Below are 20411 nucleotides of genomic sequence, written 5' to 3'. Positions count from 1 at the left end.
GCCCAGTGTCCCTCAGGCAGTGATTCACAATCAAGGAGCCATTAAATTTCTGTTAGATGTACAGAAGTAGAGTTCTGTTCATAGAATTTTATTCTTTGGAATCTTGCACATGGTTTTTTCTCCTATATAATTTTCATGTGCTGTGCAGACTGCTGTCAGAAAGTTCTCTCTCCCCAGCCAGCCAACACAAGCTCTTTTTATTCTCTCCTCCTTCCCTGTCCCCAGTCCTCTCTCCATCTTCCTCAGGCTCTGCAGCACAATTTTAGGTGCTGTCCTCAAGGTGCAGAACACAACAGAGCTCCCTCCTGTGGCACAGCCACATCATCTTAGGGATTAAACCAAAAATCCAACACAGATCTCCAATCAAACGTCTGCAATTAAACGTACAAAAGTTCATGCTATGAAATCTACAGAATATATGTTTTTCAACAAATAAAATTAGAAAAATAAGCAACTGGAGGTTCTTGATTGTCACCTGTTGCCATCATTGTGCCTCCCCATCTGACATTTACCAATTTCTTCCTCTATTCACACTACAATGGAATGTACAGGTTATTTGTACACTTCTGTTCACAGAATTCTTACTATAACCCAGTATGAAAGAATCAATATCATCTTATGTCTCCTCATATCAGGCCTTTCCTTCGTAAAAAGGAATGAAAATCTGAAGGTAGAAATGAACTGTCAAAGAAAATTGATACTGTGCTTTGCATAACACAATTTTCCTTTATAATGTTCCAAAGTTCTTGTATTTTAAACTATTAACTTTATGAAAACTCTGCCTTAGTCCAGGCCAGTGAAAATACAAAGGATCATTTTCCAAAGGGATTTGTCACTTTTTTTTTTACTGACATCAAATAGCTGTGAAAGAAATGAACATTATGCAATAAAACATGACACATTATTAGGTGCTTTTCAAATTCAATCCAAGTAAAGATTATACCTATATAATCCTATAGTTATCACCTGGAACACAGCAAGCATTTTCACTTTGCTTTAAGATGGATCAAAGAGGAAAAAAAAAATAAAGAAATATTATGTGATAGGGAGTGGAAAGCTCTTTAAAAAGCACTGTTGAGTATGGCAAGGAGAGAGATTTAATTCTTTCTGCACACATCTGAATGAGGGGGAAACAAGAAGAGAAAACCCCTTTAAAGGGCAACATTAAGGTAACAAAAAATGAGTCCCAGCTGACCCTGAAAACCCAGATGAACTGGGGAAATTCACCATCTGGGAAAGTTTAAAAAAAGCTTTTATTAGACATGACTGAGGGCATATAAGCACAAAATTTTAAGTTAGTCCATGGATTCAGTATTTCTATTAAAAAACAGGATTTTTCATGAAGATGAATTACTAGCATTTTTCTTTCCTTTTTTTTTTTGTCTCTATATACTACTTCTTTTACTTTTCCTCCCCCCAGGCCTGCTCATTTCTGTGAGATCCCATCACCCTGCCAGCCTTACTTTCAACTCTGTCCAACAATTGGCAGACTGGCCTGACTTCTTTGGTGAATGGCATCTATACAAACATAAAAGCCATGAAATCAACACACAATGCCACCTCTACACACCAAAATAAAGAACACACCCTTAGCAAATATTCAAATTAATTAATTTTACTTTATGAGAACGTACTGTTTATACTGCATTTCCTACTGTGCTTGCCTTCTGGATTTTTACCTCAAAGAGCAGGCAGTGCACGATTTATCTTGCCATAAACCACATCCTCCCAGATGCACAGTCCATTACTGGTTTTCTCCATTATAGTATCCCACACCTCTCCAAAGTTTTTCTCACACTGTCAGAGGTCTTGATTCCTGATCCACAACCCTTCAGTATTTCTCTTTGTATGTGCATTATTTACTGATTCTTTTGTCTGGTAATTTAGCTGATAGACTAAATTTTGTCACAGACTCTCTCTGAAGCAGGTAGATAAAAATGGATTTCCCACCAGCCCCTGAAGGACCTGAATGATCCCTTATCCTACTGAACATATTGTTACCTCTCATCATGCTGTGTTCGTACCCTTAAGGCAGCCTGTAGTCTGAGGCTCATCTTGTCTCAAAGCAAATCAGCAATTTTCACATTACTGGTCAAGCACTGAAACACTGATTTACTAATGTCTCTCTGTTGGCTTATATCGTGTTTTGTTCATAAAAGAATGGAGTATCTCATGATCAATTATGCAGGCCTGGGTAGAATTCCTTTCCCAACAATGGATATAAAGATATTAAAGCACATAGATATAATAAAGGGAATAAAGCCAGGTACAAAGCAAAAGCCCAGCAAAGTACTGTAAAAAAACTCACATTAGGATAAAAATAAACATCTGAAATCTTGCCAGATGAGACCTGACCAATTTAAAGTTTTTCAAATTCCATTTCACTAAGCAACATGCAGGCTCCATCAAACGAAATAGTTCACATGAAATATCTAAACAGCACGTCTGGTACTTGATGGTCTGCAATAAAAACAGACTAACAATTCTTTTGATGCTTAGTGCACCACAGAGGAAAATACAGAATTTCAGTATACCTTAAGGAAAATTTCTTACTTGGTGTGATTAAAAAACCACACACACAAAGAATCACCCACATTCATCCCAGAAAGCTTCACCATGGCTCATTAAAGCTGAGAGAGAGAGAGGCAGTAAAACAAAGGAGGTGCTTTAGGTTTGGAAATGATTGTGTGGTGCTCTGGTCCAAGATAAACCTGCCACTCCACACACCCTGCAAGAAACCCTTGTAATCCCACACTGACTTTGAAACCTTACAGACTGAACAGCAGACAGAATGACAGTCCCTTCCACCACTACCTCTCATGTATCTCTCAGTATTTCCTCAGAATAAACAAAGCAGGGGGCAGAAAAACAAAGGCTATGACTGCTCAAACCTTCATTCCTCAGCCATCTCCTACAAAGAAGTGTTCATGCTATCCTGTCTCTCAGCAGGGAAACTGGACCTGGCCAAGCAGAAGGAGATTAAAGTTGTTTTTCCACAAGGTTAAACTCATCTTTAATTGGGAAGTATCTAATTCTACAAGGGTTACAGCTTAGTAACCATGCATGCTCAAAGCACCAGAGTAGATGAAGGGAAAGCATTTCCCTTTAAATGGCCCAGTGTAAAAATCTGCACTGCAATTCTGCAATTAGGTTTGTAATGGGATCATGACAAATTGATTGATCTTTCCCCCCTCCCCAGTTTAGAAAGATGATTATTTGGGACAATAATTAGCAACAGTGCCATTTACTGTATTACATCACAAACCAAACACAACTGGTTTCAGTCAGGACCAGAAAAGGAGAGTCATTCTATTAGGACAGCAAAATGATTTGCCTTTTTTCAGTGATATATTTTTATAAGTTAACTTTGTCCAAAGATTCACAGCATTCACCTGCTGCACATCCCAGCAAACACAAGGGGGTAATGAGCTGCAGCTCTGGAATATTTATCTGCAGCAGAATCAGCACATTTAACCTCACCTTAATTCAATTATGGGTGTTGACCTTCATGACAAACATCCACTCACACCAAACGTGACACCGGCCATGCAAATACTTCAAAGCCATTTTAGTGGGGGGATTATTGGTTTGTTTTTTTTTTATTCCAGGGTGAAGAATTAGGTAAGTGAAGGGGCTAGTCAATGCCACAGGGCCACAGAGGACATTTCTCAGTGGAAATCAAATTGAATGGCAACAGTTCTATCATGACTGTCAGTGAACAACAGGCTTGCCAAATAAATAAATAAATAAAATTTCAGCTTCTGGGGTTGTTTGCATGAGTGTTGTTGAGGACTGAGATTTCAGAATGTGTTGCTGATGTTGTGCCCTCTAACTGCAAAAGGTCCTGGCCATATTTCTGACCTGCTGAATATTTTATTTTTAAACTGGTACTTATAAAAAGGCAGCTCTGCACACAGGATCGTTTATGTGCTGGGGAGACACACTCTCTAAAGACTAAGTAAACAACTTAAGTACATTTGAACTCAACAGCATCAAATACTGGTGTTTTTTTCCCCCTATAGCTTAATAATGTCAATTGAATATACGTAACTAAATATAGCCCAAATTGCTTGTAATCTGATTTTTAACTTGGCTGGGTCAGTTCTTCGATAGGATTCAAACTACTGAGATGCCACGAGCTTAAACAATTAGCAATGCAAAAATGGAGAAGGAAAACTCTGTTCATTCACCAATGCCCTGAATTTTCTAAAAAAGCCTCTAGTTTGGAAAAGAAAAGCAGATTATTTGTACAAACTAATTCTTCCTATCTTCTATCGCCGTGCTTTCAGCAGGGGGATTTTCTGCCAGTGCTGATGAAATCCTGCAGCCCCTCAGATGTACTTCTCAGAATTACAAGCACGAGCAGTTTAATCAAGTGTGTCTTGGTTGCTGTGGCAGCCCCATTTAAATATCAGGCGAGTGTTCAGAGATAAAAGGTTTTTAAATGTAACCTCTCAGAAAATGATACACTGTCAATTTCCTTTTCAAAAGTGCATTTTAGGGATTTTTTTCTTGCATTTGGGGCAATACAAAATAATGCAAATCTGGGGCATGCAGACTCGGGGGCTGTCAAACAGCCAAGCAAATCACTGGAATCTCAAATCTAATACCCAAATCACAAATTTAGCTGTCTTAGAGCTACAAAAACTTAGAACAGAGCGTCCTAGATGCAAAATGTGAAGTACACCACCCATGTGATACTTTTTTCTTTGCTCACGTTAATCAATTTGCATAAGACCCTACAGAACAGTAGTACAAGGTGGCTATTCTTAAGAACATTTTAATAACTCATTACCAATCACTTCAAATTGACATAAGTCTGTAGCAGGGCAAAAAAAAGGTATTCCTGGCACTTAAATGCATGCCCTGCTTCAAAAAGTTCCTTGAGACATGAACAATTTATATACTAAAATTAACTGTAAGGCAGAAGCCGTACAGCATTACAGGGCTTACTTAGGAAAAGTATTTTATATGGATAAATAACCATAATTCTCCTTTAGTCAAGAGTTGCACTTGCAAATTAAGCTGTTTTCAAATGTCATTTTTGTAGCTAGCAAGAAAGAAAATTTTATATATATATATTTTGCAAGAAAAGGCAGGTATATCAACCTCTTCGAAGGTTTATACGTGACTTGGAATTAGAAAAATCATTGAATGGTTCTCTCTTCCAGTTCCCAAAGCACTGAGAAATGCCTCTACCTTTAAACCACATTTAAATACATTCAGGCAGAAGATAGTTACTTCAAAGGCAGGGACATACACAAGGCCCCAGAAATGTTTCCTCATGGGGTTATTTATGAGAATCTCCTGTTCATGAGCAACTTCAGATATTAATGTACATTTTCCTACAGAAATTAAGGCACTAGTACATTTCAAGTTACAAAAAAACCCCAGACTTTCCTAAAAACGACATCTCCAAACACTTGAAGGGAATTATTCCTCCCTGAGAAGCCAGGAGGAAATCCCAAGTGCTGAGAGATGCCAGGAGCGTTCCTGCCATTGCCATTGTCTCAGCACTCTGGGGCAGGTGGAATTGCTGTCCTGCTGCTCAGTCACAGCCAGGGGCACAGCTCCCAGCCCTTTCCAGATGCCCAGATCCTGCTCTGGGAACATTTGCACCTTCCCAAGGAGCTGCTCTAAGAGACTCTGCAGTGCAGCTCCTGCAAGAGAATTATCAGTTCATGTTTAATGCACATTAAATACTGAACATTCCCACTGCATAAAAGTCCCCCCCCCCATAAAGCAGCCTTGTTCCCAGACCATTTCTGTACAAGTGACGTCCATCAAGGGAGGAAATAAACCCCTCGTATTCAGTTGTGAAGCTGTAATGGTTATTAGATAGAACTAGGAGCATAAATGCACATCAAGTGAGGATACATGTCTTTCAGGAAGGCAGCTTTTTATTCCATAAAAAGGATTCTGTTCTAATGAATGGTGTTCCTTACTGGAAATTAAAATTAGTTCACAAATTGCTGCTGTTCCATTTAATGATAAGATGAATGCACAGTGCTTTGAATTTTTTTATCTGCAGTAATTTTTGCTCTTTCATTCATCGTTCTCTTAATGTTGCAATTCTTTAAAAATAAGCTTTTAATTCTTCACATGTATGCAATCAGTTAGAAAACCCACGTGGCAGCATTTAGTGCTCTGGTAGGCAAAAGATTTTAACAAGTTTAGGCACATTAATGTCTCTTATTAGGGTGAACGACACAGCTGAAAAGAGAAAAGCCATACAAGGTCTCTGTTTAAGGATACACCAGGACATGAAGGACTCTTTGTAGAAATAAATTCATGTCAGATTTTTCATAAAATATACACAGCCAAAGTCATTCTTCTCCAGGCAGTAGGATAAGGAAAAGGATTAAACCAGGGACCAAATATGCTCCCTCACTCACCCCCTTCTCCTTGGAACAACGTTCAAAGCTCCTGTTTATTTTCTAGAGGAATAAATATTTTCTAGAGGAATAAACTTTTATCATAGAGTGTGTGTGAGATGTTGGAAGGGGGAAAGAAGTGGTATTTATTATTCATGTATTTACAGTTCTAAATCAATATTGATGTTAACTCTGCCCAACTTTTCATTCGTTCCCTCTGAAATTGCTTTTCATTCTGTTGTTTTTAATCTTTGTTAATAACATTTACATTTGAACTCCATTAATCTGAGTATCTTTCTCAAGTCCCAACTAGACACTCATGTTTCAACATCACTGAAATCAGTGTATACACCTACAGCAAGTAAATATAAAATTCAGAGCTCTGCACCTTAGAAAAGATCTTCAATTAGAGGCACAAACTGAAGTAAAACGCCGAGCAAAAGCCAGACTTGGCATAGTCTGTAATTGCTCTTCTAAACTGTTGAATCAGACTCCCCAGTGCTTCATGCAGCAGGGCTAGTTATAAAAGAAACCTCTCCCATTTAAAGCTGAATTATTTACAAATTCATCTTCAAGTAAAATACAATGCCAGCCACAGATCAGATCATAAAGTTGTTTCAGAAATCACACAAGTTGTTTATAATATAGCAAGAAATAGCTATAATATATTTATATATATAATTAATATAGCAAGAAACTCACAGAAGGAATATTTTATTCCCATTATTTTCTTCAGCCACACTACACTGAGATGAATAACTGTATGTGCTAAATAAAAAACTGATTAAGTGAAGTAAAAAATTATCTTGCTTAGAAAGTGACTAAGAAAAGATCCAAAATGAAAACATAGGTAGAATTTCTATTCATCTTTTTGTCACAGTACCAAAAGCTTGTTTGTTAAAAAAAAGTTGGGAAAAAACTAGAATTACTTAAATTCTTTCACAGAATTTGCTTCTATATCATGAATATTAATTTCATTATTATGAATTAGTATTATGGATGGTATTTTTCCTGTCAGTTAACTTGATTATTTGATACTTAATTATTAACTTATTGACTTAATTTACTTAATTTGATACTCCAAGCAGTATTACTCTCACACCCTCTCAAGAAAGTCTCATCCACAACTACTGGTAAACAGCTTTGTTTATGGCAGGAACAGGAAGGAGAAACTATGCCTTGAATATTATAATTCCTGCATGCTAAAACTCTACTGAGACACATCTCAAATTTTCTGACACACCCAGAGATGTTCAGCCTGAGATTCTGTAGCTTTCTAATCTCTGTATGTGCCATCACCAACAAATCTTCAGGCAGCTGACGAAATCAAAGAAATGCATACTGCAGACTAGGGTGTCACTTTTACACCCTCAAAAATTATTCTTCAATCTAATAAAAATATGGGAGTGTAGAAAATTTTAAAATGTTCAGTGATAAGCAGAAACAAACTTGATCACTAGATATAACAGGAGATGACTTTCTAAAGAAGAAACACACCCCTTATCAGGTCATCTATTAATTACGCAAACATAAATCCTGGGGTAGAATCAGTTCATTTCTTACAGGCTTATCTCTTTTGTCAAGCCCTCAGAGTCCCAGGGATGATAAAAGCTGCCAGGCATGCACAGTTCTGGGGGCTGTTTCAATTACAGGGGTTGGTAATCTACCTGGGAATCAACGTTCACGCACTGGAGCCAGGCTGCCCAGGACACTTGGAACAATTCATTTTCAAACATGACATAGGATCCTCCCGGTTTTGCCAATACTAAGAAGCATTAGTACATACTTTCTTTTACTCTTTTGCATTGACAGACAAACTTTCTTCTCTAAGAAATTCAGGTGACAAGCTACAGAGAAAAATGTTAAATATTACCTACTTGGCTCTTTCTTCTTGCCAAATCATTTGGGTGATGCCAATCATTTCAATAAGGAAATACATAAGTAGCAAAAGGACAATGCAACTGGAAAATAACTCCTATAAGCTGGAAAGCAGAGCTGTCCAACTTAACAAGAAGCAGCAGTGGTAAAGGTGCATTTCAGAAACTGGTTTAAGTTATGAACAGAGCGGGGCTGCTGTGACAATGCAGAGCCTGCACGGGGTGACAAGGCACAGGACAGTTACACGGCAATTCTGGAAGTTTTTCTGACGTGAATGCACCTGAGGGAAATAAGAAGCTTTGTTTAACAGCACAACTGATAAACGTGATTACCAGCAGCAAGTCTCTTACCCTTGCACGTAAGACAAGGTGAAAGGGAAGATGTAAGGAATAAGAAACAATTTTCCACTTAGTCAGGAGTTGTCTCCCTTAAGCTCCTTTCCTGCAGTCTTGTCAGGAACTTAAAATAAATCCATACAGAGAAGATATTAAATATCTTCTGCGAAATTCTGTCACTGACTCCATTCAGATGGTAAATCCTGCAAAAAACTGACTTTCCACAGACACAGCAGTGGGGAGAAGCTCTTCATTACATCCACCCACCGAACGTGATGAGCAGCTGTGAACAGCTCTGAACATCAATCCCCCCCTTTTTCTTTCCTCTGAAAAACCCCAAACCCCACAATTTCTGTCATGACTTCTGTTGCAGCAAGAAAGGAAAGATATCACAGGAACTATTTGAGCTTCTATAATGCACAAAATGCCTTGGACTTGCCATGCACTGCACTCCAAACGCTCCCATATCCACACAGGGGTGGGATTTGTGCACAATAAAAAACTGGGGGTTTCTTTTTTTAAAAAAAATGCCTTTTTCTTAGTCTTTGCTGCAATTTTGTGAACTTCTTGTATCTACAGTGTGCTTTTTACTCAAACTTTTGAACAAAATGAAAGCTGGATATACAGAAACAAGCTAGACAGATACCATATTATAGTCTCCCACAGATTTTACTTGGTAGTGCTTAAAGGATCCACAGTCTCTATTCTCTACAGAAATTAAAGGACAGAACACTTTCATGTGAAAAGAAATGTAAATATTTCTCTAAAATGATGGTAAAAAATAACCAAAAACCGTTAACAAAATTAATACTCTGCCCTTCAAAAAACACCACATCTGGAACTAAATAATAAATATATCAACTTTGCCACTGGTATGTTTCTAAAATTGATTCAGTAATTCTTTCAGACAAAAAAAAATCCCCATACTGAGTTCACTCAGTACAGGCTGCTCACTGTAACTACTTCCTTCAAAAGAGCTTTCTGGTTGCCCCCTTGAAAATCTGATTATTGATGCTTTCAGCTCTCCTCAGTTCTGTTTGCTCACATTCACCATGTTCACCGATGCTCTTTTCTCTGCTCTAGAAGAAATGTGTGAAAGAAGAGACTTAAAACCGATTTTCAAGTGCTGTAAATACTTAAGCAGAGGATGAGACTGTTCAGATGATCAGTGAGGACGTGCAAAAAGGATATGCTCATCTTTTCTACAAACTTATCGTGCTCATCCTGGGTTTTAGGGAAATTCTCAATGTCCTTCTCCAGGCGCTGGATCTGCTGGTTCATTGAATCAAGGTTGCTCTTCAAAGTCTGGGCTGAAACTGAGGGGGGGGAGAAAAAAAAAAAAAGTATAAAGCTTCCAGATTCCAGAAAGGGGAAAAAACAATGTCAGTATAAATAGTCTTAAAGAGAATGATTCCATTAAGTAGACTCACATTCTTCTGAATTACTGCTCATAAAAATCCCTCCCTTCATAAAAATAAAGTGAAAATATCTCCTGTAATATACCAGATCTTCATATTTAACATCGAAATGTCACCACTTAATTCCACCATTAGTTCAAATTACTCCATTTCTATTTAAATTTATGGCAAAAATTCCAATATTTCTAATATTATTATTTCTAATATTCTTTTAAATCTAATTCAAAGATTAAAAACTAACTAGAGTTCAAAGATATTTCATCTTTTTCATGCATGTAGTTGGTTAAATGAATGATCTTATTATTAACATTTCTGTTACAGGAATGATTTAAGTAACAGACATGGGGGAAAAAAAATTAAATATTTTTCTTCTACTGAAATTACACTGATTTCTGGGACCCAGAGCTGTGTAAATGACAAAGGTAGGTCTGAATAATAAAAGCTGCTGATAATCAAAAGGATGTAAAGGAGTCACAGTACCGCACACTCATTTAAAAAAAGAGGGTACTGTAAAGAACTCCTGCTTGCTGTGTGACAAGCTATTCTAGTGAAAACCACTGTGATGCTAATTTGGATTAAACAACCCCTAATTGATACATCATGTGAGCAAAAAATGACAGCACCATTGTGACAGTGAGGCAATCCCACATCACAAAGAAATTCCAGACCTGGAAAGTGAGAGAGTCTCTGCAGAGAAATTCCTAGTCTAGCTGGAGAATTAAATCTGAACTGGTAATATTGACTTTTATGCCATAACCCATGAGGGTCCATTTGTCATTCTCACTTTTATCATAAGAACAATTGGACAAGCACCTCCTCTTCATTGAAAGCTGCCTTTTGGCACCCAAGGCTCTCTTCCATTCTGTGTCCCCTCTTGCACAGCTCACAAACCAGTGCTTCCAAGGAAAAGCAGAGAAGCCCAAGACCCCTTTCTCCCTAGTGCAGCCAAGAAAAGCAAATGACTCCATTTTGTTAAGGGGATTTTATTATCTTTTGATGGCAAGCAGTTTGCCCAGAAGTTCCACCAAGTACTTTCTAAAGAACCATTTATATTTCTGTTTTCTTGCTATTTAAAAAAAAATGGTGCCGTGACTACGTGAGATTCAAGAGTAGAAGGAAATTGAGTCACGGTGGCTTGAAAAACAGCATATAGGAAATAAAAATCTGGTAAATAAGGAAGCTGTTCCCAGAAGAAAATCAATTTTCTATTCTTTCTACGTAACGACTCACATCAGCCATAACACTGATTTCACGAGCGTGTTCAAATACATAAGGCACCAATAGAGCTGTCTTTATAGCAGCCATTGTCTTGATTTTATTTTCAATTTTATCCATTTTATACTGGGTACCAAAGGAACTACTAATCATGTAGCCCTAGAATTGCAGTGAAAGTTTTTAAAGCTTAATTCAGCTGGGGTAGGAATCTATACTGACCACAGAATCCTTGTAGCTTTTAAAATCACATTTGAGAGTTAACCTTGAAATCAACCACTAAAACACTCAGAATAACATTAATTATCAAAGCTTTTAGGTTCTGGTTGCCTTAGTTTAATCATTTGATATCATGATCAAAGCACACATTTCTGCTTGAACTGAAGAACCTGAATTACTGTAATGTTTTTATAGGCCATTGTGCAGTTGGATGGGGAGAAACAGCACTGAAGGAAAATGCTGGAACTGAAAAATAAATGAGGAGGATGCAAACGGTGGCTTTGTTCATAAAAAAAATAGCAGCTGGTACGTAAATAGGCAACGTAACACAAAGTTTAACTGTTTGCAGCCATTTGAAAATATTTAAATGCATGACCATGTAGCAAAAGTTTATTTTTGTCTGAAATTCCAAAGTGCAAAGAAATTCAGCAAGCAATGACAAATAACTGTTAGCCTTTGTGATTAAGATGGATGTAAAGTGTTTTCAGTAACACTGTTCTATAAAATTAAGTTCAGAAAGCCCTAGATGAGGTGCAGTACTGGCTTTGAAAGGATGGAGATCCTCTATCCAAGCAAGAAGGCTGCATCCTAAAGCTGTGCTTCCCAGAATTAACTGCTATATTCACACTCAATTAACAAAAAGACATTGTAGAATATGCAATTCTGTTAACTTTTTTTTTCCCCTAGCCCAGGCAAATGTACAAGTTTCTGTTCAAATAATTTATGAAGTTGTTGTTCTGCAAGACAAATTTAAAAAGACGACAGAACAGGGAACATATATATATAGACTATAATAAAATATCTGCATTTCCTCCCATAAACCCTTTTATTCGAGATTTACTACTTCAGTAACGTGCAGAGGAATCAGCATGAATACCTTTTACTTTCAGGGAAATTCATATAAATTTCTTCAAACTCTTGCAAGGTTTTAATTTATGAAAGCATAAATTCTACTTGCAGCACAAAGCCATTTCCTTGAAACCGTTTCAAAATGCACACCCTGAACAGCCTGTCCCCTGCACTCCTCAAAGACAGAGGCTTGTTCACCTTCCATTTGCCCATCATTCCATGTGAAAATTAGGTATCTTAATAGAACTAGTCTCAAAAATGGACATGAAAGGCAGCATTTGGCCTTCAGTGGCACGCAAGCACTGTGCAAGGGCTCTTACTGAGAAAGCCTCTCTGGAGCAGCCATTCCAACATTATTCCATTTAATGCTGCAACAAGAGAGAAAAACCAACTAAATCCAATACATAAATAACTGATTTGAAGGCAGGAACATGAGGCAAATACAGAAAATATGAAGAAAAAAACCCCAGCACCAAAAGCCACCACAAAAAAAAAAAAGCCCTGTGTGTAACCCCAAACACTTGAGGATGAGCAGACCCCCCAAAAAAGGAAGCAACCTAAAGGATGCCTGGCCATTTATTTCCTTGGATTAGCAAAGATAAAATGTTTGCCACATTTCCAAATTAAAACAAATCAACAGCAGTAAACAACCCACCTCAGCCACCCTCACAGCTTTACAGGACAATTAAGACTCCCATCCCCAGTGGAAAGATCAGCATTCAAAGAAATGGCAAAGTGTGAAAATTCAAAAGTCAAATGCGCTGACACGGGGAACAGTAGAGACAGAGTATAAATGAGTTTAGACAGGAATGATGTGCATTCTTAGACAACAGGTTCAGAAACATATCAAGAGTAAGGGGTGGGGATGTAGCTGAGAACATGTGCAGATGGTGGGGAAGACAGCCCGGAGGAACTGCAGGGGTCCCCCCAAATGCCCTGTCCGAAAAAACTGCATAAACCCCAAAGCCTATGTATGGGCCCATCTTCAAGGCCAACGAGAGGAAAAAAGGCAGCACAATTTCTCAATCTGGTCCAAATTGTGTCAATCTGGCCCTTAGTTTAGCCCTAAGGAAAGGTTAGCTTGCAGAGGGCACCTGAAGCTGGAACAGGGAAAGAAATAGAGCACCTTTAATGTGTGTACCTCAAACCATGGTGATAAAAGGATTTATGAGACAAAGAAAAGAGCCAATAGCAGGAGTTAAACATGCATGTTTCAACTCACTGCAGGATCACTGTAACAGAGAACTAACATGAACCAGGTGAAGTCATGTAATAATGTATTGTCCAGATTATTCCTCTCAGGGGCAGACTAATACGAGCACTTGGATCTATCAGTATTGTCTCTGCACAAATACTGAATGCAACTCAATCATGCATCATTAAATCTTGGACTGATTAAAAGATTATTTTGCATATTATTATTTAATTATAGTAGAAATTCAGTCACTGAAGAGAGGGCACAATATTATGTTGACATGGAAGGTAATAATTTTCTTCACCTTATTATTTTCCCTGTATTAATTGCTCCTCAGAAAAAAACCCTCAACCCAATCCTATCTACTTATTTTGGAGAAAGCAGTTGCACAGTCTGCGCGCTAAGGAAGGCTTAGTGAGTGTCTGGTAGAGCAGTTTAGTCCCAGAAAAATGCTACAAGCAGTTAATCTCATGTTGATGTCGAGCACTAGCTGGTCCCTGTAGTCAAGCTAAGCATTTTGTATTTACATTAATACAGCAATAGGACCAAAGGTCAGACTAATCCTTTCTAAAATAAGATTGCCTCAGACAGAGTCCTCCCCATAACGATAGGTGAAATGATACAGAACTGGCATGGCCATGTGCACAGTTCGAAACAACTCTGAAGTGAAAGACAACAACATAAATTACTTCAGTGAGCAAAAGCAAGTCTGTATGAAGCAAATGAACTCATGGATTTTTAAGTCTAGACAGTATTTGTACCATAACTACATTGTAAGCATACTAATGACTATTTATTTCTTACTGCCTGAGGGCAGATGGAAGTAGTCTTCCACAAAAGAATGAAAGGCAGTTTGGAGGGAAATGGGTGAGCAAGTACATAATCTGCAGGAATTACAAGCATTGATTACTCAATTCATACCAAGTAAGTTTCTATTTGTTAAGACAATAAATGTTTAAACACCTCAGGGTCAAAGGAGAAGAACAGATGCTATCTTATCCAGCTAGAGGAGTCGCCATCCTTCTCTTCCAAAAACTGGGAAAGCTTTCTGACACAAAGCCCTTGTGCTTAACAACCAGTACCTCATGCATAACAGACTTTTTCCCTCGCAGAATCTTCCCTGCACCTTTTCAAGTTTAGGAGTAAGAGCAGGTCTACCCAAAGAGCAATGATTTGTTCATATCCTATTACTGTGTACTGGAATTTGTTTGGAGGAGCCTTCAAAACAGAATTTTTGAAGGGATTTCACACATAGATGTGCATTTGCACTTTTGATTTGCATGCTAAGATTTCCTTCCCCAGGAGAGCCTCAGCATCTCATCTGCCTGCTCACAGCACTGCTGGGGAAGGTGAAGGAAGGCAGGGACACAGCTGTGCTCCACCTTTCAGGCTGTTACAGCAACTCCACAGCCTTGGCCAAACACAGACACAGCACGTGTGCACTGCTGTCACTGTCCCTCCACCTGCAGGTGGAGGTGAGCACAATTTGAACATCAAACACTTTGTGACAAGTCCAAGCCTCAGTAACTCTTGGTTTAGAGTTTAGTGAGAGATTCAGTCTCAGGCACTCCGTGTGTGCCACACTCCCAACTTTCCCTTGTCAGGAACAGCCTTCCCCCTCTACCCTTCTCATTTACCTCACTAAACAGCAAACAGCCTGTCATAGAAAGTTTTTTACTTGAACTGACTTTTCATATTACAACTGCAAATCTTCTAGAAAACAGATGTCCCAATTTTAGAAAAATAACCAGGAGCACTGGAGCTGATGGGTGAGAACAGCTCTGCAATCAGCAGCATTCTCCTGGCAATATGGGATATCACCTCCAGAGCACTCCAGAAACTCGCTGTACTTTGATGTTGATTTAATTACAAATGTCTTTCAAGATCTCCAAAGTTGAGTTTATTTTTAAAAGAGAGCTTATAATTACAAAATCAGAATGTATTAAATGAGCATACTGAAGCAAAACTGCTGGCAAGGGTGTAAGACAAATTGCAAATGAGGCACAGGAGACAAGTAAACAAAGTAAGGAATGCACAGAGAAGGAGCAAAGCTGTTGTCACACAACCTGCTGTTGATATAAAAACCTCACAGAGCTGTTGGGCAACTTCATCCAACTGATCTCCCTTCATACTCCCAACCTCTAACTGGACCTGGCCTTTCTGACTGCCTGACCCACTTGCAGAGGTGCCACAACCTTCCTCACAGCCATCAAAGTGCAAATTCAACCACAGAGAAGCAGGAAAAGAAAGAACAAAGTGCCATTTTGTAGCTTCCACCTCTCTCTAGTGGCTTGTGTTAAGGAATTCTAAATGGATTACACAACTTAAGACATTTAAAGCAATCTTCACTTCTGAATTGGTTTAACTACAGCCAGATATTCTTAAATGCTTTAATTTCTTTAATAAGCAAGAGCCCATGAGAGTCATTTGGGCTGCTCTTTCATTTTGCCCTTGATACTTACACTTCAGGGAGAGAAGCAGAGCCTTAAAATGCAAGCCATACAAAAAGCTGGTTAATGGGGATTCCAAATTATAACTTCAAAATGTAGCTTCAGAATGCAGAACAACCACAGCTCTGTACACCATTTGTTACACACAGACAGCAACTAACAAAAATCCTCAAAGACTTCACAGACTGGGAAAATTCACTGAGCAATTTTACTGAGTGTAAGGCAATCCGGAATCTTAGCAAGCCTCCAAAAGGATCTCCTACAGAAATTGCTCCTTGGAACTACAACACAAGAAGTGCCTGTGAGGTTTCTGCCTCCCTGCCTTCCTCACTGACGCCTGCCAGCGAAGGAGAAGTGACTGGAGGAAACTTTTAATGAGCTGATGCATCTCCCCATCCCCGGGGCAGTGCTGGGCGCACACCCAGAGCGCCACAACAGGAAGGAGTCCCCCGTGTTTTATCCACCTGTGTGTGTCCTACAGCCAGGAAAACACCCAGAGAGCTCCTTCCACACCAGTACTGCAGTTTATGTGAGGGAAAACAATGACAGAAGTCTCTGTACAACTTGTGGTTACGATGCAAAATGCCAGCAGCTTCAGATGCCATTAGAGAAAAGTCCCAGGTGCCAGAATTAACTGTTTCCTGCCACAAAACACTGTCTGCTTTATACCACTCATGTGCCAGGTTGGGCAGAATCTGTTTCAGCAATTTAAACTGTGCAAGGTGGAATGCTGCAGATCTCTATGCTAAAATAGTTTTTTTTCTGCTGCAACAAACTATAAAACTTTTGTTTGACAGAAAAATGGCTGCTGCTTATGAGCATGTTTTAAATTGCTATACTTCAAAGTGACAGTTGCACAGGATGTTTTAAAATATTTCCCCCATTCTAAAATTATGCCATTAAATCACAGTGAAGTACCTGTATAAAATCTTAAAATTAATATTTTATTACACTATTTGTAATAAAAAAGTATACACACATTTGTATTCCACAGTGTATCTGATTGCTAATGGCCTTTCTAGAGAGATGCCTCAACCATCAGAATCATATGCTTGCAAATTAATGAAATAAATTTCAATGACCACATAAGTGACAAATCTGTGCTGGTGCTATTGGTACTTTTTAGTCCACTGCACAGACCTAATTCACCCCCACAAGGCCCCTTTCACTTGATTTTACTTTTAACAACACTTTAAAAGAATTATCAAGCAGCACACCTTTATGTCAGGCAAAGAATTCAGAATGTTAAGTGCTCAAAAAAGCCCTCATTATTACTGAAAAATACTAAGATATATATATATATATATATAATATATCTACACCACTTTCACAGTTCATCTCAACTTGCTGTGACTCTGTGCAGCCCAGTGACTCTCACCGCTGGCAGACAAAGCAAGCAGGTAACAGGTACATCAGGAACTGCATATTCAACAGATGGAGACACAGCTATGGTTTGTTTTTATGTTTTATTATTTACAGGCACAATGTTTGAATCATGAACTGGAATTTAAAACTATCGCTCTTAATATCTAAAATTAAGTTATTGTTATGAAAGACATGGCTAACTTATTTTAATCATCTGAATTTTGTGTGTTACCTATTTCATTTTTATGACTTCCAGGAGGCTTGACACTCAGGAGAGACTTGACTTGAAAAATACATTTCTTTTCTAAGTAATTCCAAACTATACTTTTAACCACGTGATTGTGTCTAGAAATTCTGACCTCTTGCTTTTATTTGGATATTTGACTGAACCCCAATATGGGATGGGAATGAAAGGGAATTTCACTGACATCAAACAATGCACTTCGTCACAACCTTGTGAGCTTTGATTGGTTTTCCTTTCACAGTCTGCTTCCAGGAAGAAGAAATGCTTTTCCAATGATCTCTTGATCGTTAATCACTTTGACCTTTGCTCATATTTTCCAGAATAAAACTGTTTCCTAATTTATTTTTAGTTTTCATAAACCTCCAGGTTGATCTTCCATCTTTAAAAAGATTAACTATTTTATTATACCTTATATCAGATTATTGAAGATTTTAGTACATGCATAGGCAGTTCATCTAATCCCATTGACCTTTTCATATTAAAATCCAGTTTTATGCTTTATCTGCTCTTCATTAAAAAAAAAATCAGCCATTGTTCAGATGCTGATTCTTTATTCTTAGATGAAAATTAAAGCTGAACAGGAGTTTTTTTCTTTACAGGGAACTGAGAATATGCAGCCAAGATTTAAAAGAAGTTGCAGATGCCAAGTGTAGCAGTTGGAAGGTTATGTACAGTCCTAACTACGAGGCTGCCTCCTGACTGAAAAGTACCAGCATCCATCTCAAGTAATGACACTCACCTGTCTAGCTCATATTTCCTTATTTAAAACTCATGCAGAGATAATATTTGCTGGTAGGTTTCTTCCTATTTTATGAATAACTAACTGATGCCAGCATCCTCATATCCAGTCCATTTTTTCAAAAGAGGCTTCCCACAGGAAAAATAAACCCAACTGCCCATCCCCGAAACCACTGGTTTATAAAACACCAAACAATAAATAGGAAGTGCAATATCTCTTGCATGCAAAGCACTTCAACTTCCTACACAAAAAAAGCACCACATGTGAGAGAGCAGATGAACATTACAATTAATGAACCCCAAGAAGGACCATGGGGAACAGCTGAAGCAACGTGCACAAATCCCGGTTATTCTGCCAAAACTCTGCTTTGCACCAGAAAGCAAAGAAGGGCCAAAAGGGAAGGTTTGGTCATTAAAAATGAACAGTAATTTATGCTCTGCTAGAAGTCATTGCTGTTTATAAGAAATGCAGCTTTTATGTTACAGAATGAAACAAATTTAACTGCAATAAAATCTTTTTCATATGTGTTCTAAGCATCAGAATTATTAGAGGCTTTGCTCCCATTAACAGGCTTTCTCTGTTTAGGATGCTACAGCTTAACTAAACTTTACTGACTCTTTCAGTTTAATTCCTGAAGTCAACTTACAGAACATCAGAGCCTTTGAATCAAACTATAAAAATCTCAAAGCTGCAAGGTCAAGTGTCAGCCACAGAAGAAAATTCATAAAAGATCATCAAAAGTGCCTGGTAAACCAGAAGACTTTACAAAGAAAGGAAGAAAAAAATTAAAAGTCACCTCAAGAAAAGAATTATCAAGTGGTAGAAAACATTTTTGGAATTTAGATAAGATACCCAACTGCTACTTGCATAAATAAATTAATCACTGCATTAGTCCACCACAGAAACACAGAATATCCTGAGCTGGAAGGGAATGACAAGGATCATCCTGTGCAGCTCCTGGCCTTGCACAGACACCCCACTAATCCCAGATCAGTCCCATTTCGTCCATAGGCACTCAGGCCTATGAACCACCCTGCAGCAAAGGGTGGCAGGGACACATTTCATCAGTACAAATAAAATACAATTTATATACAGAAAAAAATATGGAAAGGTGCATGCAAAGTTCAAGAAACAGCAAAAAAATTGTATGACAAAGACAGACACATAAAAGTGTGAAGAAGTCTGAGATGAAACAATGGCAAAGTTGGGTTGATGGATGAACTGTTCCCCAGGTCCCTCGGGGAAACAAGAGCTCTGCTCTCACCAGACAGGTTAAGACAGAAGAACACAAACTGAAAGCAAATGATGGCCTAATTAATAAAGTATCTGTCTAACAGCTAATTACTGCTCTGAAGAGAGACACTGACTGATAACCCTGGAAAAAAGGAGACAAAAATTTCCGAGAGCAAACCTGGACAGAGCTAATGGAAATGTTTATCCAACTATTTCTCCCCTCTATTTTCCTTGATATTCTGGTGCTACCCAGGTATTTATCTTCTGATGGACCATTAATGCCCAGGCTAATTAAAAGTTTGTTATCTTCAGCTACCACCTACCTTTGCCATCAATAACTCAGCAGCAATGTGCCAAGCAGCACAGCCTGTGTCCCATGAGAACGTGCCCAACAGATGAACTAAGGTACCACAGCCACCAGCCTGGGCTGCTGACTGACCACAAATAAAGTATTAATTTGTGCAGGGCAGCACAATTAAACTCTATCTATTTCCTGTGCAGCCTGGGATTTTTCCAAAGCATGTTTGCTATTCTCTATCAGGTGTGGAAACGAGGAACTCGCTGTGTGTGAAGGCTCACGTGCACACACAGTGCTCACTCTTCAGAGGTTTAATGGGACACTGAACACCATCACTGCACTGCTGGCAACTCCTGAGCCGTGGTTTTTCAAGCACCTCACTGAAATACACTGTTTTATTTTCACAGCCCGCTACAGAAGAAGAGGAGTTGCTCTATTACTGCTTTTCCCTCCTGACTTCTCAGCTCAATAAATACCAGAAAGGCACAATCCACGTGGATTATCAATGCTTACAGTTTACATAATCCTACAACCTCAAATGAGATGCTGGAAGCATTTAATGTCAAAGCAAACAACTGTTACCTTTAGGTGCTTTGTCCATT

The 20411-nt window shown here is 38.4% G+C and overlaps 1 protein-coding gene across 4 annotated transcripts in view; it reads right to left on the bottom strand.

The window, feature by feature from the left end:
• DIAPH2 (diaphanous related formin 2) overlaps positions 1-20411 on the bottom strand; it is a 184472-nt gene that overhangs the window by 82949 nt on the left and 81112 nt on the right. For all 4 annotated transcript variants that reach the window (XM_042029287.1, XM_042029288.1, XM_042029289.1 and 1 more), the window contains one exon: positions 9779-9903. In XM_042029287.1, coding sequence (XP_041885221.1) covers positions 9779-9903 — 125 coding nt within the window. The remainder of the gene's footprint in view (positions 1-9778; positions 9904-20411) is intronic.

Source organism: Corvus kubaryi, unplaced genomic scaffold (assembly GCF_017639235.1).
Source record: "Corvus kubaryi isolate FWS band 111438036 unplaced genomic scaffold, C.kubaryi_AGA036_p1.0 37322, whole genome shotgun sequence".
Lineage (NCBI taxonomy): Eukaryota > Metazoa > Chordata > Aves > Passeriformes > Corvidae > Corvus > Corvus kubaryi.
This window is presented reverse-complemented; position numbering and strand designations above follow the sequence as displayed.